The sequence below is a fragment of the Oreochromis niloticus genome, linkage group LG11 (assembly GCF_001858045.2).
Source record: "Oreochromis niloticus isolate F11D_XX linkage group LG11, O_niloticus_UMD_NMBU, whole genome shotgun sequence".
Taxonomy (NCBI): Eukaryota; Metazoa; Chordata; class Actinopteri; order Cichliformes; family Cichlidae; genus Oreochromis; species Oreochromis niloticus.
In genome coordinates, this window is record NC_031976.2 from 13,588,933 (window position 1) to 13,616,903 (window position 27,971).

Genomic DNA, 27,971 nt, shown 5'->3' on the forward strand with positions numbered 1-27,971 from the left:
TATGTGTCTGTGTGTGTTTCCTATCATTTCACGTTATTAACAGCAACTTTTAATATTAAAGTAATGTTTGTGTTTGTGTATTATGATTGTAATTGTATTTGTTTATTTTTAATAATTTCAAAACCATATATATATAAAATTCATGCTCTACATTAATATAAATAATGCAAGCTATAAAAATAAAAAAGGCTAAAGCTCGCCAAAGCATTCCAGCCATGTGATAAGATGTGCCACCGTATCTTTGACGTCGGTCCCCAGGGAAACACCAGCTGCTTTCACACACAAAATGTAAAATGTCTGAAGAATGAATAACTAAAAAGAGCTTCTGTTTAAAAAAGTATTTGTTTGCTTTTTTAATGATATATGTACAGGTTTATTCTATTCTTTTTCAGTTAATCAATTCCTTGAAAATTCAGTCAGGACTGTTAAACCCATGCCCTGACTAAATCAATCAAAACATCAAACACTTCTTAATCCTTGTGTGCAACCGATTCACAGATGTTTGAAAAGGTGCAGTCACCCCTCACTAAGAATATTCACATGAAATATTACCGTTCCTTCCTTGTACCCCACAGAGTCGTAATATGTTAATGTTATGAGCAGGGATAGCTTTCATTTACTGGTAACCAAAATGAAAATGTTCCTTTATTCAAAGCTGAATTAATTATGTGCCAATAAAGCACAAAATGCTGTGAGACGAGCAGAAATAGTAAATTAGCAAATTTAGATTCACATTTACAGTTTACACGGTTTCTTATAGTTGTATAAAACTGAAGTAATTTGACTGACAAGTAACAGTTGATGGAAACATGACAAACTTTATGGGCAGTTAGATTGAAAGGAAACCCTTAAATTTTAATAGCATTAACATTTATCGAAAAAAACAAGAGAGAGTGCAACATTTGAAGAGCAAAATGACATTCCATTATGACCTGCATTTTTCTAATACTTGTTTGGTTTTTTGATTATTATCTTGCAATTTTCTTAATCACCAGTAACCCAATTAGTAAGCCTGGTTGTAACTGGCTAACTGTAACTGGGTTCGGTTGTGACAAGTTGCTTTTATAAATATTTGTAAAAAATTTGGCCGTATGACTAAATCTAATTGTGTTCAGTAAATGCCCACTTAGTTAGATCTGAATGCTTTTACCATAAAAATCCTGCTTTCCTTTCTTTTCTTTTTTTTCCTGCCCCCTTGCCTCTTCCTCCCATCTGAGTCTGATGTCTTTTCAATGTGTTCGCTCATGTGTGCAGAGGGCCTCCAGTGCCAAGCACTTCTCTAGCCCGGTTGTCCAGGCCAGGCACAATGGGGTCTGATTCCCCAGCCCCTCTGTCCTCCTGTGGTCTAAAGAAGTCTCTCTGCAGGAGGGGACGAGGACCACCTCAGTGGCCCTCTGAGTATTTTGACAAACTTCCACACTCCTGCTCCTCTCTTTCAGTACACTCAAAGGTCTCAGTATAGTGACTTGCATGAGTCATTGGTTTAGCTTCCCTTTGATTTCTTTGCTCTCTTAGTCTCCACATCGTTTACAGGATCCAGTATACTATTGTTAAAACGGAGCCTAATCTCCATTAGGAAACTGAGCAGCTGAAGTAGAAGACATAAAGACAGGGTGACATTACATGAGAGTGATAGACAATAATGAGGGAATGGGCACAACATTGAGTGACAACACAGTTGATAGTGATAAACAATAAAAAATAAAACCAAAAATGTTTAGAATGATGTTCATGAAAGGGAATTATTGAGTATCTCTCTGACCCTGGGGGGAGTTGATTACTTGTATAAGTATGGACTGCCTACTCGCGCAGTTGCCAGCCGCTAACACAACTTTTATTTATTAATTATTATTAATTAATTATTATTATTATTAATTAATGTAATACATTTATATTTATATAGTACTAGGTGCTTAATATTGTAAAGTAAAAACCGTAGAATAAAACAGAGAAAACCCCAACAATCAAATGACCCTCTATGAGCAAGCACTTGGCGACAGTGAGGAGGAAAAACCCCTTTTAACAGTTTTAACAGGAGGAAACCTCCTGCAGAACCAGGCTCAGGGAGGGGCAGCCATCTGCCGTGACTGGTTGGGGGTGCCGAGAGGGAGGCAGGACAAAAGATTAATTCATTTGACTTCCACAGGTGTCTCTTCTTGAGCAATGAAATAAAAGTCCTCACCTTGTATTTCCTGTTTGTGTGTATGCTAATATGCTAACAAAATTACAATACCCTTCGTAAGCATAATTGCTAAACATTAGCATTGTCATAGCAATCATTTAGCAGGGAGAGATTAGTGCAGCTCAAACTTCACTGAACTAATAAATGAAAGTAGAATGAGAGTAGAATTTTTTTCTAATCTTGGGACCTGATTATAAAGTAGCATTGCTGAATTGTTTTCATGTGTGATTAAAAATGGAAGCCAAAACATATTTTTGTAGAAGTACTGTAGCTGGCATGAACAGGGAGTCAGGGAGAGAGAAAAGGAAGCAGAGGCATGACAGATGGATTTTAATTATGTAGACTTGCTTGGCAGGAAGCTCAAAGATGCTACAGATTTTAATAACAACATCAATTAATTAAATATACTATTTTTTCCCCTTTATCAAAATGCCAAACACCTCTTTTTTCTTCTTCCCTGGAAATCAAATACTGCTCTTTTGTCACTGATGTCTCGAAGTTACATACAAGGTGTCCTTCAGACCTGCAAATGGTCACTATACATTACATTTAAATGTTATTGTGCAGTTACACATTTTTGGTGCCCAGCACAGAGCTCCCAGAAGTGAACCTACTTGCTTCACTATCTGTGACACACCAGTGGCATCTAATGAGCGTCACAGTGTTCAACTCCCTGGGATATTAACACAGTATAAACATACGCAGAGGTGCATTTTTTCACTAGCCCGTTTCATACGATGAACTTTAGAATGCAGGCAACAGCATGCAGGCAGACACACAGTAAAGCAAACTGACCCTGGGGTCCAGAGGAGGTAGCCTCATCTCCATGCTCTTGAGCCACTGTCTCAGTGCTCTGATTTGACCCCTGAATTCACACTGCCATTGGCTCATGTCCTCTATTTCCCTGCTGAATCAGAGAAGAACAGGAGAAAACGTTGTATTGATCACATTTTAGTCAAATGCTATTACCACTGTAATTTAGAATCATGCACGTAAGGAATTTAGAACTAAATGACTGCAAACATGGCACTCAAACAGCTATCATCATTAATATTCATAAGTAAATACAGTTATTGATTGGTAATATTTAAATATTCATATACATACCTGCCAGATTTTTTTCTTTTTTTGCAGTTTTATGACTATTTTACTGGTGTGTGTGTGAACTGATGGCCTGTCTTCATTGGTTATACCTTTTCATGCTAATAACAGTATTCATTTTGCTATATCCTGATAGTGACACTATACACTGCTGTTTGTGGCTTATCATTTTATTGCTACTTATGTGTTACTGTTATTATAATGAAATTACAGCTACACAGATATACTATCGGGATTTCTTGGCTTAAAAACTTTCCAAAATACATCATTAGGAAGGCATGTGCTCTCTCTATCTGCTGGGCTGGAACTCTGGCTTTCTTGTTTAACTATGTTCCAATCAGATGCTTTACACTTTGTGCTTACTACACAACTCAAGACCCTGTCTTTGTGTCTGTGACAAATGGAGATGCACTGGTCCACAAAGCTGCTAAATGACTGTTGTCACAGGCTGTTGGTGGCCACTGTCAATCTGGCAGTCATTCTGTTTTTTTCTTTTTTTAAAAAAAAATGATTGTTTTCTGTTGTGGTCCAGAGTATTTCATTCATTCTTTTTGCTTTTAAATTCTTTTACAGTAGCATACCCATAGCTCTGATCCTGTGAAGTAGCTCCTGGTGATCCAAACAAGTAGCAGCCTTTATCCTGCAAGAAACCAGTGGGTAAAATATACAAAATGATCCCTGTTCCAGTCTCTCTGCTTTAGCTGAGACTGTTAATGGAGCAATTCATTATTTTATAGCATTCTGTATACAGTGTGTTTTATTTCTGTGTGCTTACCTCCCTCTCATCAAACGCAGGGAGAGTTGGGAGAGGAGGGGTCAATTCAGAGTAGTCAAGGGAGCTAAGTGAAGAATTCAGGGTGGTGAATGCCCCGGAGCTTCTGTTGGCAGGCTCTTCCATCAAACCCATTGGCTAATGTTGGCACACAGAGCAAACATCTGTATGCATCTAGTGTGAAGGACTTTGGGTGTAACCAAACATGCATACCCTGAATTCAGAAATCCCATTTCGGGATCTTTTCACTCTGATTTATGAAAAGCTAAAAAAAAAAAATAGAAATTGTATAGAAAAGTGACTGTAATTAGTCTTGAAATGCCTAATGATAGAAACTCACTTTTGTGCTAAACAGAATTAAGAGTGGGCTCAGGGCAGAGCAGGTGTTGGACCTGTGGCGTGTTCACCTGACTGAGCCGCTTCCTTGCAGAAGGTAGGTCTGTCTAACACTGCCCTCATGTGGTTGACTGCTATTTATTTTTTTCTTCTCTTCTATCAGTGATAAGGTACTTGTTTCAGCTAATAGTATTATATCACCTCTACAGGCTTATTAAAGCAGTTTTTCTATATAGAATACTCCCATTACCCTTTAATCAAATATTAACGTAGTATTTATATTAATATAAACTGAGGCAGAAGCAGTGAAAAAGTACTCTTAAAAAACTTTAAATGCATGGGTACTGATATACAAATGACAAGAATGCTTCTTCAGAGCACGTTTATTTACAACATAGTGTTAAGTTCACATACAAGAGATTTTTTTGCCATGTCGCTGAAGCAACATCTGCCCCATAACAAAATCCAACCAGTTAGTTTGTCGTTTTATATATTGCTGAAACTTAAATTGGCACACTTAACACTTACTGAAGTTGCTTTTATTTTACACCGACATTTTCCCCCCAATATCCTTTAAAAAGTTAGTAAAACATGCAAGACATTCATAATATCAAAACCATCATGAAAACAAAAAGATTTACAGCAGTAAAACTTTAAAGATGCATAACAGAAATAGGTCATTTGAGAAAATAACTAAGCACAATTATTCTTTGTGCTGTCTTTGAATCTGCAAAAAAGGAAATCTGCAGCAAAAAAAAGGCAAAAGAAAGGAATTAATTTGAAAAAACATAAATTCATGCAATGTGGTGCTGAATCAATATCTCAGTTCTCCAAATTACTTTCATAGGCACTTCAGTTGAACTGGATATGTAGTCAGGAATAGCAAAAAAAAAAAAGTCTTGATGTATTATCTTGATTGAAATGTACACATAAATGTTTTTATTCTCAGTGGCTTTTCTCTAAAAATGCCAGGATATAACATAAATATCAGTATTAGCATTCAAGTAATAAATACATGACAAACGGTAATAAATGAAGTGTTCCTAGAAAGGCATCCCAAGATGATGTTGACTCAGCCTCAGCTTTCTTCAACAGTGATGTACAATGGAAGAAAGGACATACTCAATGGTATCTAGAAGCAAAAGAAAAAAAAACTATGTAATCAAAATAAACCAAACAATGCAGCGAGAAATTAAAAAGAAAGCGATGAAATGAATACTGCAAAACAAATCTTGACGAAACAAAGCTTGATCTTTGAAAAACAATGACGCAATTATGCTCTGTACCTGTGTTACAGCATGAAGCTGGCATGGACTCACAGATCCATCCAAGGTTAGGAGATCGTATTCTCCAGCCAGTTGAGTATATGTGACCAGATGTTGGATTCTGAGTGACTGAGGCAGCTGTGAAAAAACAAGGAAGATAAGAAAAAGAACAATAATGAGAATGAACAGAGAAAGTCGACAAGTGAAATGACACCAAAGGCAGTGTTTGGGTCTGGTTATTAGTTGTGATCAAAACAAAGACAAGAAAATGGGCAACGAAAGAAAAACAAATAGAAATAATAAATTCAACTTACAAGAATCAAAATAACAGGAGCAGGTCTGTGGGGGGGGGATCGGGATCGAGTCTGACATCATCTTGGGATTTAGTGGGAGCACTTGAGTGATGATGGTTATGAGCAGTGTGTAAAACAATGGTGCAGTTAACTCAAAAGATGAAAACACATACTGAATATAAATGGGTGTAAAAGCAAAGTAATGACAGATCTGAAACTGATTTCAGAACAGTGTACATGGATTTAATTGTGGAACTTGTTGCATTCCTATAGTGTCTCTTTGTGTAGTGTCGCAGATGTATTCTGTGCTGCAATTTACTGGGTGCATAATGCAGTAGCCCAGACAATTTGTAACATTAAAAAATTAACACATACTCTGTGCATACTCTTTACAAACATTCAGGAATTTTAAATGCATCCAAATATTTTAGTTAAAAACATTAGAATTATGTTAACATTTGGTATCTCTTTACCAGTACTGTTGAAAAAGATAAAAAATAAACAAAATTTCTAAGGAAACATGAAATATTCAAGAAATATTTCTGTTTGATATACAGGAAGTATATATTAGTTTCAGAAAGTATAAAGTATACATCTTTTGAACTGTGTAATATAAAAACTATAAACTCAAACAGCAGAAAAGGCATGCTTTGCTTTGAAAAATATAAACTCACTTTGTCATCTGTACTAGAGGATATGAATATTTTATATATTTTGCAATGCCTGGTTATGTCTCTACATCTAGAGCGCATGTTTAGACTGATGTTATATGAAAAAGTAATAACCTAGACAATTCAATTCTTGTTTTGACCACATGCAGGGAAGAACAAATAAATTATATTTTCTGTTACTTTAACTATTTATTTCCTGTTAGAAATGCAACTGTAAAGTGCATTAGTACTGCTGGTTTTTAGTCAATATGTAAAATCTAGAATCTGCGGCTGTAGCTAGAAGATGATGTAAAGGAGGAAGATGAGAAGTTCATGCTGAAGCCAGAGCCAGCGTCAAAACTGCCTCTCCTGGAGCCTGATCGGGATCCGGTTCTTGAGCCAGTCCGGGAGCCGTAAGCCGATCCAGAGCCACTAGCATTGTAGGGACTGTAGAGGCCTTTGCTAGACTGTGAAGAGGCTTCCAGAAGCCTTAAGCCAGAGCCTTCCTCAACCATGCTTCTGTCCATGGCATCTTTGAAGGAGATTTTCAGTTTGGTTTTTGGGCAGGTCAGATATTTAGAATAGGCACTGACATCCCTCAGTTTCTGGGCAGTGCGAGCATCGATCGTACCCTTCCTAATGGATTCATCTATTGACACCCTGCCCTCAACATCAGGCTCAATGAGTCCACCAGTTAGATATTGGACCTCAAGGAAACGCTGACCAGCCTCATAATACAACCAGCCCTTTTTCAAGGCCTGGGAGGCAGACATCTTCACTTTAGTTCTGGGGTCTTCAAATCCATTGAATGCTTTTTGAGCCAGGTTGAGACGATCAACCATGATTTTGTCCACAAGACCTTTTTCTGTGGCCTCGGCAATTGAGTATTTCTCTCCACTTGTGGGGTCAATTATTCCACCTGTACATGCCTGGGCCTCCAACAGTCTTTGACCAGTGATGTTGTCTACCAGATTTCTGTGGATTGCCTCAGTGACAGACACTTTTTCCAATGTGTCTATGTCTAATATTCCTGCTACAGGGCCAGTCTCCTCTGTTGGGTCATTCCATATGACTGCAGGTGGTTTAATTGATGGTAGGGGGCTCATTGGAGAGGAGTAAGTGGAACCAGTGGTAGAACCAAATGAGGATGATCTTGAACGGAAGCCTCCCATGTTTCCAGAAAGCATGTCAGCAAACTCTGTGATGGACAGGTTTCCAGCTCGGTATGTTTCAAGAGCATTCTGGTCAATAAAGCCACGTGCAATAGCGTCATCAACATCATACTGTCTTCCTGACTTCCTGTCAATAATGACGGATTTTACAGTGCCATCAGAAGTCGTCATTGTGATTTCTTCCCATTCACACTCCTGCTCAGCAAGCTCCAGGTAGGTTTGGTGGTCAATGAGCCCCTTGCGGTAGGCCTCATACACAGTCATTTCTTTGCCAGTCTCTGGATCTACAATGACAACTCTGCGTTTACGTACTGAGGATTTGGAAGAGGTCTTTCTTTCCCGCTTCTTCTCTTTGAGTAGCAGGAGCACCAGGCCAGTGTCAGGATCAGTGATACACCTCTCCATCAGCTGGAGGTAGGTTAGGTTTTCCTCAGTGTTGGGATCAAAAAAGCCTTTGGTATCATCAGACGGATCTGTCAGTATCTCATTCATTTCCTCATCGAAGAAGCCACGATTGTAAGCCACCTCAACTGGCAGACGGTGACTTTCCTCCGGGTCAATTATTCCGCCAGTGGCAATCTGAGCTTCGAGTAGACGGATACCATGATCTTTTAGGATAAGCCCTTTCTTCATGGCCTGGAACAAAGAGATTGTCTTGCCTGTATAAGGATCTCTATATCCTGTTACTGCACGCTCAGCAGAGAGAAGCTTGTCTTTGAATTCTGGGCCTACTATTCCCATCTTTACTGCTTCATTGACAGTCAGTTTGAGGTTTTTGATTGGATCGATAACATATCCTGTGGCTGCCTGGGACTCAAGGAGTTCAAATGCAGTGCCTGGCCTAATCATGTTCTTCTTCATAGCCTGGTAAATTGACAGGCGTTCCTTTGTGGACTCCAAAAATACACCAGCAATACAGCCTGTACCCTGCAGGTACCTTGATAGCCTATTGCTAATCTCCTCTACTGAAACAAGACCTTCATTCAGGTCACTGACAGTCTGCTGGTCAATGATTTGTGAGCGAATCAACTCCTCAATTGTGATTTGTTTTCTCAGACCCTTGAATGTCAGCCGCTGGTCTCCCAATGAAAGCAGGCGCAATCCACCATCCAACTTGCATCGTTTGAGTAGCTGTGCATATGACAGTTTCTCATCAGTGACAGGATCAACGAATCCTTTCACATCATCATTCAGTTTCTCATTGGTTTCCTTGTTGATATAGCCCCTTTGCATAGCGACATCTGTTGGCAGGTGGAACTGGAATTCAGGATCAATAATACCACCAGTGGCAGTTTGTGCCTCCAACATTTTGAGAGCATAATCCTCTGGAACGAGATCCTTTTTCATGGCCTGGAAAAGTGATATGATTTTTCCACTGTAGGGATCTTTGTATCCTGTGACAGCTCTTTCAGCTGAAAGAAGTTTATCATGGATCTCAGGGCCAACGACACCCTTACGGACAGCTTCATCAACAGTGAGCGTTTCGTTCTTCAGTGGATCAACAATGAATCCTGTAGCAGCTTGGGCTTCTAGGAGGGTGAGGCCTATTTCTGGTTTAATAAAACCTCTCTTCATTGCTTGGTATATGCTTAGCTTGGAGCTCGAGTCTGTTGTGATGCCTGCGACACAGCCTGTTCCATAAAGATACTGCTTTACACTTGTCAACTCCATTATGTTACGGATGTCTCTCTTGCCCTGTTTAAGAAGGTTGTATGTTTCCAAATCAATGATGCGAGCATTGTAGAGCTCCTCAATAGTTATCCTTCTCCTTATAGTCATATATGACAGTGGACTATCATTTCTGATGATCTCTCTTTGCTCCATGATCTCAATAATGATGATGATCATCCGCTCTTTAGTGATTTTACCAGAGCGATATTCATCTAGGAGCTTCTGCCTCTCTTGCTCTGGAAGCAAATTTGAGTTCACGACATCCCAGAGATTCATGGGTTTATCAGCAAGCCCCTCAATAGGAATGTCAAGCTGGGTACTGGACAGCTCACTCTGTGTTTGCTCCTCTGTGTAGAGGTATGTCTTCTCTACAACAGTTGGAGACTGCGGCTTGGAGAGTGAGAGCATGTACAGGCCTGTGTCTTTATCTTTTTGGCATTTGTCTTTAAGTTGTCTGTAGGTTATATTCTCATCAGTTTCTGGGTCAGAGAAAACTTTGTTTTCATCACATGGTTCAGAGAGGGTCTTGGCAATATCTCTGCTCAAAATGTTCTTCTGATATGCAACATCAGTGGGGACACGATGGCTTTTTACAGGGTCAATAATTCCTCCACTCACAATCTGGGCCTCCAATAGGGGCATTGCATGTTCTTTTAAGATGAGATCTTTCTGCATTGCTTCAAAGAGGGAGATTTTGTTGCCTGTGAATGGATCTTTGTAACCAGTGACAGCTTTTTCTGCAGAGAGGAGTTTTTCATGTAACTCTGGACCAACAACTCCTGACTTTACTGCTTCATCTACTGACAGGCATTGGTTTCTTACAGGATCTACAATGAACCCACTTGCAGCCTGAGCCTCAAGAAGTGAAAGGCCAGTGTTATGGCGGAGAAGCTTTTTCTTCATGGCTTGATAAATGCTGAGTTTCTCTTTTGTTGGTTCCAGGTAGAGTCCAGCAATGCTACTAGAGCCCTGGAGGTATTTACTGACATTGGGATTTTCACTGACTTTCTTGGGTGTAGTTTTGCCTTGTTGAAGCAGGTCAAAGGTTGGTTTGTCAATGATTTTAGACTCATACAGGGAGTCTGCTGGGACAGGAGCTCTGAGTCCCTTGAAGCTGGACTGTTCTTGTTTCTTGGCTTCTTTCTCATCTACAATTGTGATGATAATCTTAATTATCTTTTCAATTGTAATTTTTCCTGACCTAAACTGTCTGAGCAGGTCAAGTCTCTCTTCCTCAGTGAGGTATTCAGAGTTGATAATTTCCCACAGGGTCATTTTCCTGCCCTTAAATGGTCCAGAGTTAACTTCTACAGTAGCCTGAGTCATAGCCTCTTTGGTCTGGGCTTCGGTGTATGCTGGTTGTTCCTTAGCATTGATTGCTTCATCAGAAAGAGGCAGGACCCGCAGACCAGTTTTCTTGTCAGTGACACATCTGTCAAAGAGCTGAGAGTATGTGAGATTTTCTTTTGTGTTGGGGTCAAAGAAGCATTTAGTTTCATCAGTTGGATTACTCAGAGCCTGCTTCATTTCATCATCAAAATAGCTTCTCTTGCAAGCCACATCATGAGGAATGCGATGGCTCTTTACTGGATCTATGATGCCACCAGTTGTCATTTGGGCATCGAGTAAGCGGAGTCCTTGTTCTTTAGGTATGAGATCTTTTTTCATTGCTTGGAACAGAGATACAGTTTTTCCAGTGTATGGATCTCTGTAGCCTGTAACAGCTCTTTCTGCAGACAGAAGCTTTTCATGCAGCTCAGGACCAACAACACCTGCTTTGACAGCTTCATCAACGGTATACTTCTGATTGTGAACTGGGTCGACCAAGTAGCCTGTTCCTGCTTGGGCTTCAAGCAAGTTCAAGGCAGGCCCGGGCCTCATCATGTCCTTCTTCATGGCTTGATAGAAGGACATTGTCTCCTTAGATGAGTCAATGACTACACCTGCAATACCGTTTGTACCCTTCAGTGCTTTGTGGACAGGCTCCATTTGAGACACCTCACTGACGGTCATGTTGCCATTATGCAATTTGTTGTACAGATCTTTATCAATGATTTTGGATTCCAGGAGGTCAGTAGCAGGGACGGGTGCTCTCAGACCGTCAAAGGTAATTTCATTTTTCTTCTCTTTTTCTTCAGCAACAGTGATAACAATCTTAATGATCTTTTCAATTGTGATTTTGCCTGTTTTGTACTGACGGAGAAGGTCCTTCTTCTGGTCTTCTGTAAAGTATTCTGAATTGATTATCTCCCAGATCGTGACAGTCTTTCCCTGGAATCTACCAAATGGCACAGACACAGTTGTTTTGCCGAATACATCTTTGGTCTCTTCCTCTGTATATATACTGGAGCACTGCGCAGCTTTGTCTGTGATTGGCAGGAGTAACAGACTGGTCTCAGGGTCAGTAGTGCATCTTGCCATTAACTCAGAATATGTCAAAGGTTCCTGAGTGCTGGGGTCAAAATATCCCTTTGTGTCATCTGATGGGTTCTCCATGATCTTATTCATTTCTGCATCATAGTGTCCTTGTTTATAGGCTGTTTCAGTGGGCACACGGTGACTGTTGATTGGATCAATGATGCCACCAGTAGCAAGCTGAGCCTCAAGGACTCTGATTGCATGATCGTGTTCTATTAGCCCCTTTTTCATGGCTTCAAAGACGGAGATCTTTCCACCAGTGTATGGATCCTTGTAGCCAACAACAGCCCTCTCAGCTAAAAGCATTTTGTTGTGCAGTTCTGGGCCAATCAGTCCTTCCTTGACAGCTGCATTAACAGAAAGTTTCTGGTTCTTAATTGGATCTAACATGTAACCTGTGGCCGCTTGTGCTTCAAGAAGGATCATGGCTGTGCCGGGAGTAATTTTCTTCTCTTTTGATGCTTGATAGATTGACATTTTTTGATTGGAGGGTGTCAAAACACCACCAATGGCATTCTTTCCTTTGAGAATGTTTCTTAGACTGTCAGTCTTGCCTAACTCTTGAACAGTGGTTTCACCATTTTTGAGTTTATCAAACTCCTTCTTTGGTAAGACACCAAGCTCATGAAGCCTGCTTGCAGGTACTTTGTCACGGATGCCATCAAAAGCCAACAGATCTGGCTTTTTGTCTATACCATCTACCACATCACCAACATTCTGACCATTGTAAACTGTCTTTGTTGTCTCAATCGTTGTTAGATGGATAATGTCTTTGTGAAGGACCTTATCAGTTTCTCTAGTGTGCTGATCTTTTTGAGCATCCTCAAGCTGCTGTAGCTTCTCACGCAATTTCTGGTTCTCTTCTGCCAGAATCCTTTCCTGCTCCAGTCTCTGCCTCTCAAGTTCTTGCATTTCTTTTTGCTTTCTAAGCATTTCTTCCTCAGCCTCTTTCTGTTTACTAAGGGCTGCATCCATGGTAGCCTGGAGTGTCTTTTTCTCCTGCTCCATCTGCTGTTTCTGGCGTTCCTGTTCATCTTTGAGCGCCTTGGCCTTTTTCACTTCCTCTTCAAACTGGCTCTCGAGCCTCTTTTTCTCATCTTCAATGAGCTTCTCTTTCTTTAAGAGCATCTCCTTTTCTGTCATGAATGTCTGCTGGAGGACTGTCTTCTCATGCTCGATTTTTTTCTGCTGTGCATCAGCCATCTGATGGAGAAAAAAAACATAAAAAGAGAAGTTACAATATGTTTATAGCTGTGGCACCGAAATCCATGTTTTTTATTTTTATTTTTTTCTGTTTAATAATTGCAACAAATTTACACAATGCACTCTGCTTATGCTAATGACGCAAAATACTAAATGAAATTATAATGTGAACATGTGTGCGTTCCTGTTTTTTCATGATTATGTTATCATTTTTTAGCCAGTTGTCTTCTTCTATATATTTTTAGTTACCATTTTAATAAGATTATGTAAAAACTGTTGGCACTACTAAAATAACAATGTTGTGTATTTGTTTAAGTTGTTACTTCATATTAGCATAGCTTAACCTGAATCTATTGTCTGATACACATTTTGATGTAACTTGTTACCCCTGGTCATGTGTATCCACTAGAACTCTAATGTTGTTCAAAAGTTTGGGGTCCCTAAGAGAAGTTTTTGTTTTTACAGAAACAATGTGTTAGCTGTGATCTAATTTTTTTATCTCATTCATCTCATTTAAAGAACACTAAAACTGAAATAAAAAATGTTAATCCTATTTAATTATTATTGATATCATACTAATTGTTTTTAATGGAAAGATTTTTAGTAGAAAATCTGCATGGGTGTCTAGGGGGCCATAGAGGCTGAACCTGTTGGGGGGAATTAAAAAGTAATACATTTACCTGAGCAACAGCCTTTGAGAGTTTGATTCAAGTTTCAAAAAAGAACTTGAATAAAATCATGTTAGTATCCATTTCTGGTTTGGTGGCCTCGGGATTTCATATGTGCTTTTTGTAAATGATGTGGTTTTGTTGGCTGTATTGACCTTGCGCTAAGGTAGTTCGCAGCCAAGTCTGAAGCAGCTGGGATGACAATTAGCACCCCAAAGTTCGAAACTATAGCTTTTGGCTATAGCCACATATACTGCTACTGTACTAATATGTGCAGGTTTACACTTTTTTTTCCCTTGGAAACAGCATGCCAATTCAGAGCAAAGAGAGGTAGCTACAGGAGATTCAACATGTTTTCGAAAAAATGTTGAATTCTTCTGTTAGAATTTGTTTTTGACAGTTTGGAGTCTTGCAGGTTGAGATAGCCATTCTAAGGATAAATCTGGTTATTTATGTCATAACAAATGCGCGAGCATCATTGCAGGTAAATTCCTCGCATCTAAATTCAGCAACCCACAGACGTAGAACTTAGTAGCTGCGCGCACAAAAGATACCATCGTGCGTGTAAGAGTGTCTGATTTGCACGTGCTTCTACAGTTTTACAGACAGCAGTGCAGAGGGTTCAGGACTTGCCTTAGAACACTCTGGTTTAAAATATTTCTTCAACATTAAAGTAATTCAGTGACAGTTGTTGGTGTTTCCACTACTGCACTGCAAACAGTAACTGTTGATAATTAACCCTCTGTGGTCGACGGATGCACTGGCATGTCCAAAACACATGACCAATTTAAGCAACTAATAGCAACAAGATACAGCCACACTGTGTCTCCATTTCAACTTGTGTTGAAAGTGTGGACTTCGCCTTATATACCAGTTTTTAAATTGTGTTGATAGGGTTAGGGTTGTTGAATCTCCTGTAGCTGCCTCTCTTTGAATTGGCATGCTGTTTCCAGGGAGAAAAATAAGTGTAAACCTGGACTCACACAGCATTATTTTTGTTACATTACTTGACTTGTTGCACAATGTGACTTTCTGATTTGTGCAAAGCTCTCGCATGCAAGACGGCTTCTTTATGCACGCGACTGAGTTCTACTTGACAGGTTGTTGAATTTAATTGCGCTTGTGAAATGAAATTATTTGGTCTGATTATTTTTTTGCTCACGCATTTGTTATAATATAAATATAATTCCATACAAGTGAAGCACAGAATTGCATTATTACATATAACATTGAAATCTGTGTATAACAACTGACCTCTAGAATCTACCCAAATGCTGGCAATGCTCTTTTATTTTTCTCAAAGCCTTGTGATGCTACTTGTACTTATCAAAGTCGGTATTAGATATTCCACTGCCAGTCATAAAACTGACACAGTGCTTCTAAGTTGGGTCACAGTAGCAGCAGGCTAAGCAGAGTATTTCCAGAGATCCTCCTCCTCAGCGCAGTCGCCCTACGAAGAAAACTCATTCTGCTCCCTTGTATTCGCAACCTTACTCCTTTGGTCATTACCCAGATTTCATGACCATAGGTGAGGGCTTTAAAAATATTACAAAAAATACTCCTACTAACTGGAGTAAACAATGTAAACTCATAACATTTACCTGAAAAAAATATAATTCCAAAACAACAGATCGGTTTGTTCTTGGTGACTGCTGTTAAAAAAGTAACACTGGATATGAGAAATATGTTTGACAAACTTAATGTGGATTATTAAGCAATCAATTAGTTTGTTACCAAGTTATTATGGTAGCTTTTTAAATAGATAAATACAATTATTAGGATACTGGGCTTTTGGTGGTAATAATGACAAAGCAACCAATCTTGCTAACTATAGGGAATTTCCATAGATATTGCAATATCATTATTGTTGTGAGGGGTTTTTTGGGGGTGGGGGGTGTTATAATGACATCCCTACTGGACATGCAGGGCTCCAGTAATTTCTGTGATATATTAAGACAGATCTATAGTTTTTTTAATGGTAGAGACCAGGGCAGATGCACCCTTTGGATAATGGCAACACAGTATTCACAATGAAGGCTATACTACCCCTCGAGTTAGGGTAGATCTTCTCTAATTCCCTCTGTTGCTCAAACTGCTGAACAGTTCATCTGGTTTTCAAACTGTATTTCTAATAATGTTTGTTTTTAATTTTGTCACAAGCTAAGGGATAAATAAGTTTTGAAACTGAAAGAAAAACTGAAGCATGTCAACATTGCATGATACGGCTGGACATTCAGGATGTTTTCTGCATGAGCACAGTGCACTGTAAAAGAAATTAAATCATATTCAGTAAAAAATGATATGATTAGTGTAATCAGAGGAAGGAACAGAGGAAACTTTAAGAATGAAGTGAGTTAGCTTTTTGATAGAGTTAACAATGACATAAGCTGCTCTGTTATGCCATTTTTGACACAATACCTCTTTAGACTTATTTTGAAGTTCTTCAGCCTCCTTTTTCAGTCTAGCCTTCTCGTTCTCTAGGTCTGCGATAGCTTTGCGTAAATCATCAGCCTCTTTGCTGGTATTTAGTCTCTCAAATTCCAGTCTTTCCACTACAGTCAATTTTTCTTGGGTAGCAATTTCAGTCTCGTGAAGACGGGTAGCAACTTTATCGGCTTGTTTCTTGAATTTTTTAGCCTCTTCTTCGGCTCTGGCCTGGGCTTCACTGAGCTGAGAAACCTGAAGTCTGAGTCTTTCAGCTTCAGCCATGATCTCCAATTGCCTTTTTCGCTCTACTTCCAGTGACTTGTGATATTCCTCGGTTTCCTCCTCCAGGCGCTGCTGCATTAACTGTTTATCCTCCAGCAGCTTCTGAGCCTGCTCCTGAGCCAAGTCCTTCTGCTTCTGGAGCATTTCTGCTTCAGCCTTGAGTCGAGATGCTTCTTGAATTGCCTGCATTTTCTCTTTGAGCATCTTTTCTGCAAGTGCTCGTTGCTGATTAAGGTCATCTTCTGCAATCTGTCTCAAGCGTGCAGCCTCTTGCGCTTCCACACTAAGCCTAGCAGCGTCCTCTGCAAGCTTTCTCATGTTCTCAGCCTCTTCAGCAAGCAGTTTTTGTGTGCTGTCTTTGTCCTTCTTAATCAGACGCTGATTTTCCTCCTCGATTTTATTTTTCAGTTTGAGCAGTTCCTCCATCTGGACCTTGACTTTGAACAGCTCCTCCTCCACCTGACCCCTTTGTTTGACGGCATCGTCGACCTCGTCTTTGAGGCGCTGGAGTTCTTCATCTAGGACAGATTTTTGCTTATCAGTTTCATCAAGCTTCAGCTTAACCTTTGTGAGCTCTTGCTCCACTTGGAACTTCTGTTTTAACGTTTGCTCGGCCAGCTTTTTGTGCTTTGCCATTTCAGTGTCAGCTTGCTGCTTCTGCATGAGCGCTGCAGCCTCAGCTTGGGCTCGTTTGGCAGCTTCAAATTCAGCTTCCTTCCTCAGTCGCTCGGCGTCTTCCTGAGCCTTGGCTTGGTTTGCGGCTTCTTCCTCAGCTGCTGTTTTCTGCCGTTCTGCCTCCTCTGCTTGCTGACGAAGGAGAGCTGCCTCTCTTTCTGCTTTCTCCTTAGCAGCTTCGGCCTCTTTGGCCAGCTTCTTGGCTTTCTCATACTCTTCCTTGAGCTTCTTCTGCGTGATGCTGTCTTCTATCTGTTGGGCAAGGACGCTTTGAACCTGTTGCTCTGCTGCACTGCATTTCTGGGCTGCCTGTTGGGCCACAACAATCTGTTTTTCAGCTTCTTTGTCAGCCTCATCTTTCTGCTTTCTGGCTTCTTCTGCTTTCTTCCTCAGCCGTTCAAGCTCTTCTAGGGCTGCCTTACGCTGCCTGGCAGCCTCTTCCTCTGCAGCAGCAATCTTCTTCACCTTTTCCTCTGCTTCCCTCCTCCTCTTCTCCTCCTCAAGGGCAAGCTTCCTCAGTTTCTCTGCTTCCTCTTCGGCTCTGATCTTGCTTTGTTGGGTTTCATCTGCAATGTTTTTCAGCTTGTTCAGTTCCAGCTCCAGATCCAGTTTTCCAGATGAGGCCTTTTCAAAGTTGAGTTTAAGAATCCGGATTTCTTCTTCGACAACTCGCCTCTGTTTGAGTGTGTCATCCACTATGGCTTTCTGTCTTTCCATTTCTGCCTCAGAGGATTTTTTGAGTTGCACAATCTTTTCCTCAATCTCTTGCTTGTGCTGGTTGGCCTGGTCTTCAAGAGCTTTCCTCTGGTAAGCCTCATCCTCAGCTTGCCTCCGGAGTCTCTCGTTTTCTGCCTCCTTCTCTTTCAGGGCAATTTCGGCCTCTGTTTTTAAGCGAGTGGCCTCACTGATCGCAGCCAGCTTCTCTTTGAGAATTCTCTCAGCTTCTGCCCTCTGACGAGCTGCCTCTTCCTCAGCAATCTGCCTCTGATGCTTAGCCTCCTCTGAAATGGCTCTAAGCCTGCTTGCCTCCTCAGCAAGGTCCTTCATCTTGGCAGCTTCTGCCTCAAGTAGTTGCTTGCTCTTCTCTGTATTAGACATGGTCTCCTTTTCTGCCTTAGTCTTCAGCTGAATGAGGATATCCATTTCACTCCTAACTTTGGCCAGTTCATCTTCTAGCTGCTTCCTTTGTTGCTGAGCTGCAGCGACTTCATTCTTCAGGCGGTAAAGTTCATCTTCAAGGAGGGATCTCTGCTGTTCTGCGTTGTCAAAGTCCGCCCTGAGTCGAATGAGCTCCTGCTCGGCAGTGAGTTTCTGCTGGGCTGTGCTCTCAGCTATCTTCCTCTGCCTCTCGAGTTCTTCTTCAGCCATTTCTTTCTGCTTCAGGGCCGACTCCTCAGCTTTGGCTCTCTTTTTAGCCTCACGCTCTGCCTCCTCCTTTTGTTTCTCAGCTTCCTCTTGAGCGAGGGTCTTTTTGTGAGCTTCGTCTTCGGCCTGCAACCTCAGGCGAAGAGCCTCATTAGCCTTCTGCCTCCATTTCTCGAGCTCTTTTTCAGCCGCTTCTCTGGAATTTTCTGCATCTTCCTGTTGTTTCTTGAGGCGTTCTGCTTCCTGTTGCAGCTGAAGGACAGCACCATGCTCCTGCTTGAGTGATTCCTCCAACTTTGAGGTCTTTTCCGCGAATGACATGTGCTTGCTCTGGAGTTCAGCTGCAGCACTTTTCTGTGCAGCCTCATGAGCGACCTTGATTTGTTTTTCCTTTTCGATCTCTGCTTGCTTCACTTGTCTTTCAGCCTCCTCGGCCTGCATCCTGAGTTTTTCAAGGTCCTCCAGAGCTTTTTGCTTTTGTTTAGCGGCTTCCTTCTCTGCCTCAGATTTGCGCTTGAGTTCCTCCTCAGCCTGGCGCTTTTTCTGCGTCTCTTCACTTACTTGTTTACGGAGCTTCTCAGCCTCATCTTGGGCAAGCTTTCTGAGTTTTTCTGCTTCAGCCGCTCTATCGCGAAGCTGCTTGAGCTCAGATTCGGCGGTATACTTTTGTTTTTCTGTTGTCTCGAGTTGGATCCTGATGAGGTGGATTTCCTCTTCGATCTTAGTCCGGCTGTGAAGTGCTTCATCTACCTGTTGACTTTTGTCCTTGATTTGCTGCTCTGAGAGATTTTTGAGCTCTTGCAGCTCCAGCTGGATGTTGGTCTTTTGCTTCTCTGCATCTACAGCAGCAATTTCTCTCTTGCTTACTTCTTCCTGCATTTTGAGCTTCAGCTCTCGAGCCTCTTTCTCAGCTTTGGCAATAGCCTTCGCGTGAGCTTCAGCTAACTGCTTCTGTTTGTCTAACTCTGCCTGCATCTCGGCCATTTTTTTCCGCTCTTCTGCTTTGAGTTTCTCTGCAGCTTTCTGCATTAGTGGAAGCAAATGGTAAAGAAAGGATTATAATCAAGCATGACAGGTTAAAGGTAATACATCACATTTGACCTGCTCGAAGCAGTGTGAATTAAAATTGTAATTACTGTGGTAATCACAGCCAAAACACACACTGCAACAAGCATCTAAATGTACTGTATTACCCAGGCAATGTTAATGTTAAAATTAGCTTAGTAAAAGATCATTCACTAGTTGCAAATTAGATGCACATTCATCAAACTCATGTTAAATTCACAATGCAAGTAAAATGATTCAGATGGCAGTGGATCTATTAATGTATGGGAACAAAATATCACTTCACAACACAGCAAGAAAAACATGGCATGCAACTGTAGCTGTAACTGAACTATGTCAAAATGTGCCATAAAATTTGATCAATCAAAGTGTTTAAATTAGCACTATAAATGTATTCCCCACACTCATGGATAGAATTTATGGCGAGCTTCTCATGCTCATGTTTCCTGCATTTGAAAGTTTGTGAGAAAACTTAAGTGATGTTTGTTGAAATAGTTTAATGTTAGAAATCACCACTCTTTTTTTAAATCTCATCCCATGCACTGGGGGTTCTTTAAATCACTATTTGTGACAAAATGGAAAAAGCAAAGGCGAAGTCAATGATAAGAGGCTCAAGTCAACCCAGTGTATATTAGGAAGCCCACTTATGGTTGTGTTAATTTCAGGAAAAGCTGCAAATTTACAGGATGAGCTGTTAGTAAGAATATTAGTGACTTTGAGACAGTATGAATGGCTGTAGTGTTTATATAAAGAATGGAGTGAAAATAAATGACCGATGGAGTTTGACAGAGACAAAGGATGATGAAAGTAATAGGGTCGGTAGGTACCCCGAAAACACTGAATAATTTACCTCTTTAATGCACAGGTTAAGCATTCATCATGGCAAAGCACTGGCAAGCAGTTAAGAGAGGCAAAGAAGGAAACAAAACATCAGGGTTAGAAAATAATGTAACACTTTAAAGTTGTGTTACTGTGGAAAAAGAAAGAGAGCTGAAGACCATGATAGCCAGGTTGAACCTTACATCAGAACTTTGGGTTTGACCTCGGGAATTAATGTGAAGGAAGAAAAAGGAAGCTTGAAAAGAGTGAAAGAAAGAACCCCTCGTTCTAAATCTATAAATGACACAACACACAGAATGGATGGAAATGGAGAACCTAACACTCAACAGTGCCTCCAACTTAACAAATCTACTTTCATACTGCATTCACGTGGGTGAAGCAAACTCGAGCTTTATGCACTGTTTGTTTTCTGGTATTTTTAATACCTTTAATACCATTTTAACTAATCCCTATTAGATATTAGCCTTACGTGTGTATTTTACTGGAAAAAAAAAAATCAGCTACAGCAGGCCAATGTTTCACGCATAACCAGTGTAAAGAATCTATTTGTCACCTGTACATTAAATATAATGTATATATGGGTTTGTGTGTGCATAAAACACACAAAGAAAAGTGCGTGCTTGCATGCATGTGGTTCAGTGACTGGCGGTTTCTCGTCTGTGTTGGTTAGCTGTCAGTTTGATTGGTTTGTTAGGTTAATGTTAGATAGAATTTAGTTTGTTTGGGACCCTCGGCCAGTTGTCACGCACCTCCTCGTCGTCCAGGCGGCGCTGTGTGTCTGTGATGAACTTGATGTACTGACTAGTCAGAGTCATCAGTTCGCTGTACCGGGTCCTCAGTGTTACATACTGATACAGGAGAGAAAAAAATAACACTTAGAAATGCAACAGCTTCAGGAATATTTTTTTCACAGGGTCAATGGTTAGTGGTAGAGTTAACCTTCAATTAAAAAAAAAATATTACCTTTTTTCAGTAATGCTTTCCAGTACTCATAAACTCACCTCCTGAATAATGTTGTCAGAAGCTGAATCCAGTTTGGTTTTCTTGAGGGGCGAGACAAGAGGTTCCACCTGAGCTTTGTAGGCAACCAGTTGGAGTTCATAGTCCTATTAGCATAAAAAACATTACAGGTTATTTCAGTAAATGCTCTAAACTGCATTATTTATCAAAAAATATGCAGAATAGTGTTATTTCAGGCTCACCTTGATAGTATCAATGTATGCTTTAGCGTATTTTTGACACTCATCAACTTTGTCTTTGTTCTGTTCGATCTCCTCCAGCAGTTTCTGTGTTGAAAGGAAAGAAAAGGGTTCAAATAAAAGTTCATCTCAGCAGTTTCACATGAAAATAAAGCAAATAATGGTGCTAATATTAGATTGTTGAACATACTTTCTCCTGGGCAAGTTGCTCCTTCAGCGTTTTGCTGTCGGTGATGGGCACAGCCTGAATCTTCTCCTGCCTTTGCTTAGCATCGGCAATCCAGCGGATTAGCCAATCATAGCTCTCACGATAGTAACCGAGCTGGCGGCCGAGCTGCTCCAGCTCTCTCTGGCGAAGGTCGATCTGGGTGAACACGGCCTTCCAACGATCCTGGAGGCTGGACAGCTGCTGGCGGAAGTGGTCGAGCTCAACGTCGCGCTCGCTGTGCACACGAACCATCTTGTCGCTCACGGCAGAGGCTTTTTTCAGTTCTTCTTCCAGGGAATCAAACACTGGCTGTTCACCCTCAGCTTCAGTGCGCATTTTCTGCAAGTTTTGTACAAAGAAGACCAATAAACAGTCTGTAAATACATCAGAACTGGGCAAACCTACTATTAAAAGTGTGACTTCTATTTCTTACACAGAATCTTTCTTTGTATTCCAAGTAAGATTTCTGTAAAAAGAGACTTGGCAAAAAAAAAAAAAAATCATGTATAGTTTACCTTAAGCTTTGCTCTGTAGGTCTCTACTTCCTTGACATCACTGGGCACAGTGTGAACTTCACGCAGACAGTCCTCATACTGCTTGAGAACGCCCTCAGCACCCTGCGTGTTGCGGATGACCATTTCCACAGTCTTTAGCCTGAGAAAAGGAGCAATAAATTAATTAAGGAGATCTAAGTGCACTAGAAAACAGCACATTTTCTCTTTGCAGTCAGTTTTTAGGGACTTACTTCTCAAGATAAACAGAGGACAGCATGTGGGCATGATCCATCTTCTGTACAGTGAGGTCGAGCTCTGACCGCAGCACAGGAGCTGAGGCAGAAGGCTGAGGGGAGGCCAAGACTTCTTGTGTCTTAACAGACACCTTATCAAGGTCCTTCTTAAGGCCGTCAAGTTCTCCCTGAACTTTCTGTAAAACAGAGAAGACAAGCGTGAAGAAAAAAGAAAAAAAAAAAACCCAACCAAATCCAAGCCAGCCAACTATGAACAACAGAAAGAAAAAAAGAACATTTGAAATTTAAATTAACCCAAGCTCGAGTTGCTCTAAATTAGCGAAGGAGAGAAGGAACCAGAGGCACATGTGAGAAGTTTCCCTTCTATGTTTTCTGCCATCGTTAACAATTTTACCCCATTTTTATGTGTCAACCAAACTCAAATAAAAAACCTTTTTTTTGCCCAAAGCCCTAAAGGTGAACTTCACCTACTAGCAGAGCTGTACAGTTGCTGGATTGACGCCAGCATCCCAGCTCTCATTGAATTACATATAAGCTGTTAAGAGTTTATATTCATTTTAATTCTCTGCTGTGTTTCCACATTTTAAAACCTACTGCAACAATTCATTCATTCAACCCTCACTCGATCCTGCTTCATGGATTCTGGTTCAATTACTTTTGCTTCTCATCAATAACACATTTAGTCAACTATCCAACAAACCTATCCATTTTTTATCCCAGCACAGCTATTTTTGGTTTCATTTGATGCCTCATTGCCATTTCTGCACAGAACACATTTAAATTTGAGCTCAGTACCTTCTGCTCCGTGGTCTTCTGAATATACTCTTTGAGAGGCTCTTTTTCCACAGGCTTGCGAATGCGTGCCACAGTACCAGCTTCGCAGTCCTCTATACGCAGACGCAGGTCCTTCAGCTCAGAGATGTAGTTCTTACACAGAGTCTCATTCTGTTGACCTGTGAACACATTTGTATTAGTTTAGAATCGCAGGAATAGAAAAGATCATCCGATTTGAAAAGGCTATATTTGAATTTTCCAACTCTGGGACTAATAAAGGCTATCTTATCTTTTACAGTAATATCCAGTACATAGAAGGACGCAGAAGTTTGCTGTCAATTTTAAAATACATTGCTAAATATAAAGTTTTACATAAAAAAAAAAAAAACAATGTTCGCAAGTGTTCAATGTGTCCCTCTCTGGATGCACACGCAGCTCCAGCTATATCTATAGCATACACAACATATGCACTACCCAAGTACCTAAAATCAGAACACATATTCTACTTGGTGCAGAGCTGCCACAAAAATGCATATTGAGAATCAAAGCAACATGCACTCACACACGACTAAAGACGAACACGTGTTTTGGGACATTCCATCAAAGGCTGGAAGGCGTGTACACATATTAGTTTGGTGAGCAGTAGTTTGTGCTTGCTTTAAGTCACTCACCTTTAACCCTAACAACCATTATTCCTGAAAGGTGAATTGACAGTTATATACTGTTCAGTTGCTACACACTTAACCTCGGTAAAACTATGAATCATTAAAATCAGTTTGTTGTTTCGAGAGTAGATCTCACCTTTCTCCATGGAGCGAAGCAGGTTGTCGAAATGCTGGGTGGACTTGGTGTAGTCGTCCTCGACTTGCATGCGGTCATCGGGGCCGAAGAGCTGCGAGTCCTGGCTGTCACGCATGAAGTCCTGGTAGTGAAGCTCCAGATTCCTCATGATCAGCCGGTACTCTTCGGGCTTCATGGTCTTTAACTACAATGAAGAGAAGCAGTGGAGGAATTAGGAGACAGGACTTAGCGCAATGTCGTCAAAGCACAAACAATGCCCCTTTTATCGTCAGCTACACCAAGCTTGGTACACATTCCTCATTATCATGTGGAAATGGAATTTGCATTTCCAAACATGCAATGAAACACAATCAAGTTCCCTGCTTTGTCAGCTCTACAGGTTTGAGGTGATACTTTTACTTTAGTACCAACCATTGTGATGTTCCAGGAGCGTATCTGTGTGAAGTCTCTCATCAGGTACTGCCATGACAGTAGACTCTTCATGTTTATATGGAGCATCTGCCACATGGAAACCATTTCCTGATGACCTGCATCCAGACTACAGTAGGACAAGAATGTGCATTATGGGAACAAATGAAAAAAACGAATGAAATCATTGACATGATCAATCCAAGATGTCGTCGTCACATAGGGGATCGATTTGATAGTCTCACCTGGACACGCTGTCCACAGCCTCCTTGTTGACTGGAGGTACAATGAAGCAGACAGAAGGCACCATCGCCTCGTGTCCAGAACGGTTCAAGACCTTCCACTTGAAGGGCTGAGAGTTGTTGAGGAGTGCACACTCATCTCCTTTGTGAACAGTGATCTGAAAAGAAGCCAGGATATATTAAAGTAGATGTACTCTCAGGATCTGTGGCAATCACACTGGTGAATGATTAAGCATTTCTACAGTGGGAATAATCCAACCTCCTGCTGTTTGAAGTCACAGACAGCCTGAATGGGCAGTTTGCCTTTGATGGAGGTGGTGGGGTTTCGTGGTTTCAGCTGGATGATGGACCTGGATCTCTTGTTCAGGCCGGCCACCACAGTCTTAAATTCATTCAGCTGTTCTTTCTCCTCCTGTTGAAAAGAAGATTGAACTAGATTACAGTAAAAGAAAACAGACCCCTATCTTGATGCTTTTATTAAAGTGTGTGTGTGGTTCGACGCATTTGAACATGTACATACCGCAGCATCCTGCAGCAGATCCTCCAGGCGTGTGGCTGTTGTAGAGCGATCACAGCCGTATTTCTTTTTCATGTTCTCTTGCATTTTCTTCATCTTGTCCTGAGCCTCTTTAACGTCAGCAAAGAACTGCAAAGAAGAAGATCACATGAGGCGGACTCCATGAATACGAGGGATTATTATTATGGAGATTTGTATTCATAAATGTCTGTGTTCCATACCTGGTAGTAGGCTGTGTTTTCTTTGAGATGAGCCTCTATACAGCAGCACAGCTGGAGGATCCAGCTCCACTGAGTCTGCAGGGCAGCTGTGAAGGACTGGTAGAGATCAAGAAGATATGACAATGACAGTGCATTAGTTTGGACACATTTAGGTCCATATTCTGCATGCAGATGTCTTCTGCTCAGCTGGATTAACTGCTGAAATTACCTCAACTGTCTTCTTGCCAGGATGTCCATCCCTGACAAGTCTGTCTCCCAAGGCCTGGATGTCATTGACCTTCTTCTCCCTCAGCTCCAGCTCTCGCATGAGACCCTGAAGAATTGAACAGATGTAGTTGAAGATCTGCTTATTTGTTGAACATCTGTCAGTGAATCTACACAGCAGATTAGGGGATAAAAATGAGCAACTGTGAAATTTTAGATTTGGTTCTACTTCTTAAACGCACCGAGTAATTGTCTTTCTTAGCTGTCATGTTAGTGTTCCTGTCACTCCAGTCAAAGTTGACCTCTTCCTCTTCTTTGTCATTCAACCACATCAGCTCTTTAGTAGCAGCGCTGACAAAGGCATGCAGTGATTCCAGATTTCTTAGGCGGGACTTGGAAGAGTTCTGAAAAAAAAAAAAAAGGAATATTTACAGCTGATTAAAAATCCATAGCTTATATTTATAGCTTCAACTTTTTTGTGCTGAGTGATTAAAATCTGAAATCAGATTATTTATGAATATTTACCAGTAGTTTGCCATACTGAAGGTCCAGTTTTCCCAGGTATTCTCTGTATGTGCCCTTGCTGACAGGAGATAATTGGGTCTATTGTATATGAAAAACACAAAATGACATTATTAGGAAACAGGGAACCACTTTTATACATACTTAAAATCCGTATGTAGACTTTTTAGTGGTCCGATAGAAACACTACCTCATCAGCCTTGGCCCGTTCGATTTTGGATTTGAAGTCCTCCACGGTCTGATGCAAGCCTCTGTGGCTGCCCAGCTGGGACTCCATCGAGGGCAGATCAGATCCCCACTCTGCATTATCGATGCGGCGCTGGTTCTCCTCCACCCAGGCCAAGAGATCTTGAACATAACGCAAGGTCACGTCATCCAACTCGGGCCGTCCCTTTATGGAGGTCTGCTGGACGCTCTGGGTAAGCGGGACCTGGGCAGTAGTCACGGCAGACTTCAGACGAAGATTGTAGTCAGTGCGCAAATTCACCAGGCGCTCATGGAGGCGGTAAACTCTATCAATGGAAAATAAAAACACAGACACACACACACACACACACAAGTACAGACAGACAGCAGTTAGTTGACGATGCCCTTGCTTTTCAGCTTATTTTGAAAGTTCACTTAAATTCAGCATACACACAGCACTCACCTGCGGTACATCTGTTCAGCCTGAGGGTGGCGCCCATCCTTGAGTACCTGCACGTCATTGAAGAGCAGGCGAATGACGTTGTCTGCCTTGTCCAGCTCCCTCTCCACCTCTGCTGCGTGCTGAGCTGGTTTCCCTGCGTTCAGCAGACGGATGTCCTGGAGGAAAGGAAGCCAATTAAAGTATTAATCTTAGCCCTGTTTTTAAAGTTGGTCACACACATCAGGATACAAAAAATGCTAATGACAGTGACTGGAAAACACATTCCTGTGATTTTTTCTTTACCTTTGTGCACTAATCACCCTGTTTCTGGATTTCATGTCAGTTTATCAACTCATACTGCAGTAATACATAGCAGTTTTACTCACCGTCTGCAGCAGGGTCTCCAGGTGGGCGAGCTGCTCATCACACATTCCTGACTCCTTCTGGACTTTACCATAAATCCTCTGAAGTCTCTCGAGTCTGGATATGATCAGAGAAATCAAATTAAATCAAGGGGAACACGGACAAACTGTCCTCCCCAATATTTAATAGCTAAACGCCTATCGTGCAACACAAGCCAGAGCTCGCAACAAAACCTTCACAACACTTACGGGACCCTGCGTTGCAGCAGATACTCCAGTTTGTGAGGGTCAGTCACAAAAGCCATATCGCAGTTCTTCTCAACAGATTTCAATTCAAGCTATGAAAAAGTTGTCTCTTCTTGGCTCTCACACGCCCATTACACTGCCACGTACGTGCCCAGAGGGGGACAAAAATGCCTTTCTTACAAAGAAGTCCGGTCAGTCCATTCAGTCATTCCACATCCCAGAAAACTCCATAAACAAGGCTGCGAGACTGCAACATGACGGGACTGTCTTGTGACAAGAAGCCATCCCATTTTGTCCCAAGCGTGACACAACGCTGCTCTAAGTACACAAAAATGTACAATTTTCCTCATACCTAATTATGTCTTTATGTGCATCTAGTTATGGGGAACACAACTCTTATCTCATTATAGAGCAACCCATAAATGCAGAAAAATACTCTTTCCTTAGAATGTTTTAGCTACCAGAAAAGAACAAATGTGCTAAATAATTTGGCTACCCGAGAGGGG

At 41.1% G+C, this 27,971-nt stretch overlaps 2 protein-coding genes across 29 annotated transcripts in view; both read right to left on the reverse strand.

Moving 5' to 3' along the window:
* The window catches only part of macf1b (microtubule actin crosslinking factor 1b), a 29,061-nt gene extending 24,804 nt beyond the window's left edge, over positions 1-4,257 (reverse strand). The window contains exons 1-3 of one of the 2 annotated variants that reach the window (XM_025911264.1): positions 4,059-4,257; positions 3,865-3,923; positions 2,978-3,089 (exon numbers count right to left, since the gene is read on the reverse strand). In XM_025911264.1, coding sequence (XP_025767049.1) covers positions 2,978-3,089; positions 3,865-3,923; positions 4,059-4,190 — 303 coding nt within the window. In that variant the 5' untranslated portion in view covers positions 4,191-4,257. Of the gene's footprint in view, positions 1-2,977; positions 3,090-3,864; positions 3,924-4,058 lie in introns of those variants that run through there. The other variant, XM_025911263.1, reaches the window with a different exon arrangement.
* Positions 4,258-4,756: 499 nt separating this feature from the next.
* The window catches only part of plecb (plectin b), a 118,067-nt gene continuing 94,852 nt past the window's right edge, over positions 4,757-27,971 (reverse strand). For 22 of the 27 annotated variants that reach the window (XM_025911246.1, XM_025911247.1, XM_025911245.1 and 19 more), the window contains 24 exons: positions 27,244-27,337; positions 26,879-27,033; positions 26,420-26,741; positions 26,233-26,310; positions 25,950-26,111; positions 25,712-25,816; positions 25,504-25,599; positions 25,286-25,411; positions 25,025-25,177; positions 24,769-24,923; positions 24,527-24,653; positions 24,116-24,299; positions 23,986-24,009; positions 23,336-23,493; positions 22,538-22,716; positions 22,308-22,446; positions 21,775-22,131; positions 21,588-21,671; positions 21,387-21,491; positions 21,135-21,233; positions 16,150-19,503; positions 5,971-13,063; positions 5,678-5,794; positions 4,757-5,523 (listed from right to left, as the gene is read on the reverse strand). In XM_025911246.1, the coding sequence (XP_025767031.1) occupies positions 6,878-13,063; positions 16,150-19,503; positions 21,135-21,233; positions 21,387-21,491; positions 21,588-21,671; positions 21,775-22,131; positions 22,308-22,446; positions 22,538-22,716; positions 23,336-23,493; positions 23,986-24,009; positions 24,116-24,299; positions 24,527-24,653; positions 24,769-24,923; positions 25,025-25,177; positions 25,286-25,411; positions 25,504-25,599; positions 25,712-25,816; positions 25,950-26,111; positions 26,233-26,310; positions 26,420-26,741; positions 26,879-27,033; positions 27,244-27,337 (12,442 nt within the window). In that variant the 3' untranslated portion in view covers positions 4,757-5,523; positions 5,678-5,794; positions 5,971-6,877. The remainder of the gene's footprint in view (positions 5,524-5,677; positions 5,795-5,970; positions 13,064-16,149; positions 19,504-21,134; positions 21,234-21,386; positions 21,492-21,587; positions 21,672-21,774; positions 22,132-22,307; positions 22,447-22,537; positions 22,717-23,335; positions 23,494-23,985; positions 24,010-24,115; positions 24,300-24,526; positions 24,654-24,768; positions 24,924-25,024; positions 25,178-25,285; positions 25,412-25,503; positions 25,600-25,711; positions 25,817-25,949; positions 26,112-26,232; positions 26,311-26,419; positions 26,742-26,878; positions 27,034-27,243; positions 27,338-27,971) is intronic. The other 5 variants (XM_005450673.4, XM_005450671.4, XM_025911243.1 and 2 more) reach the window with 2 other exon arrangements.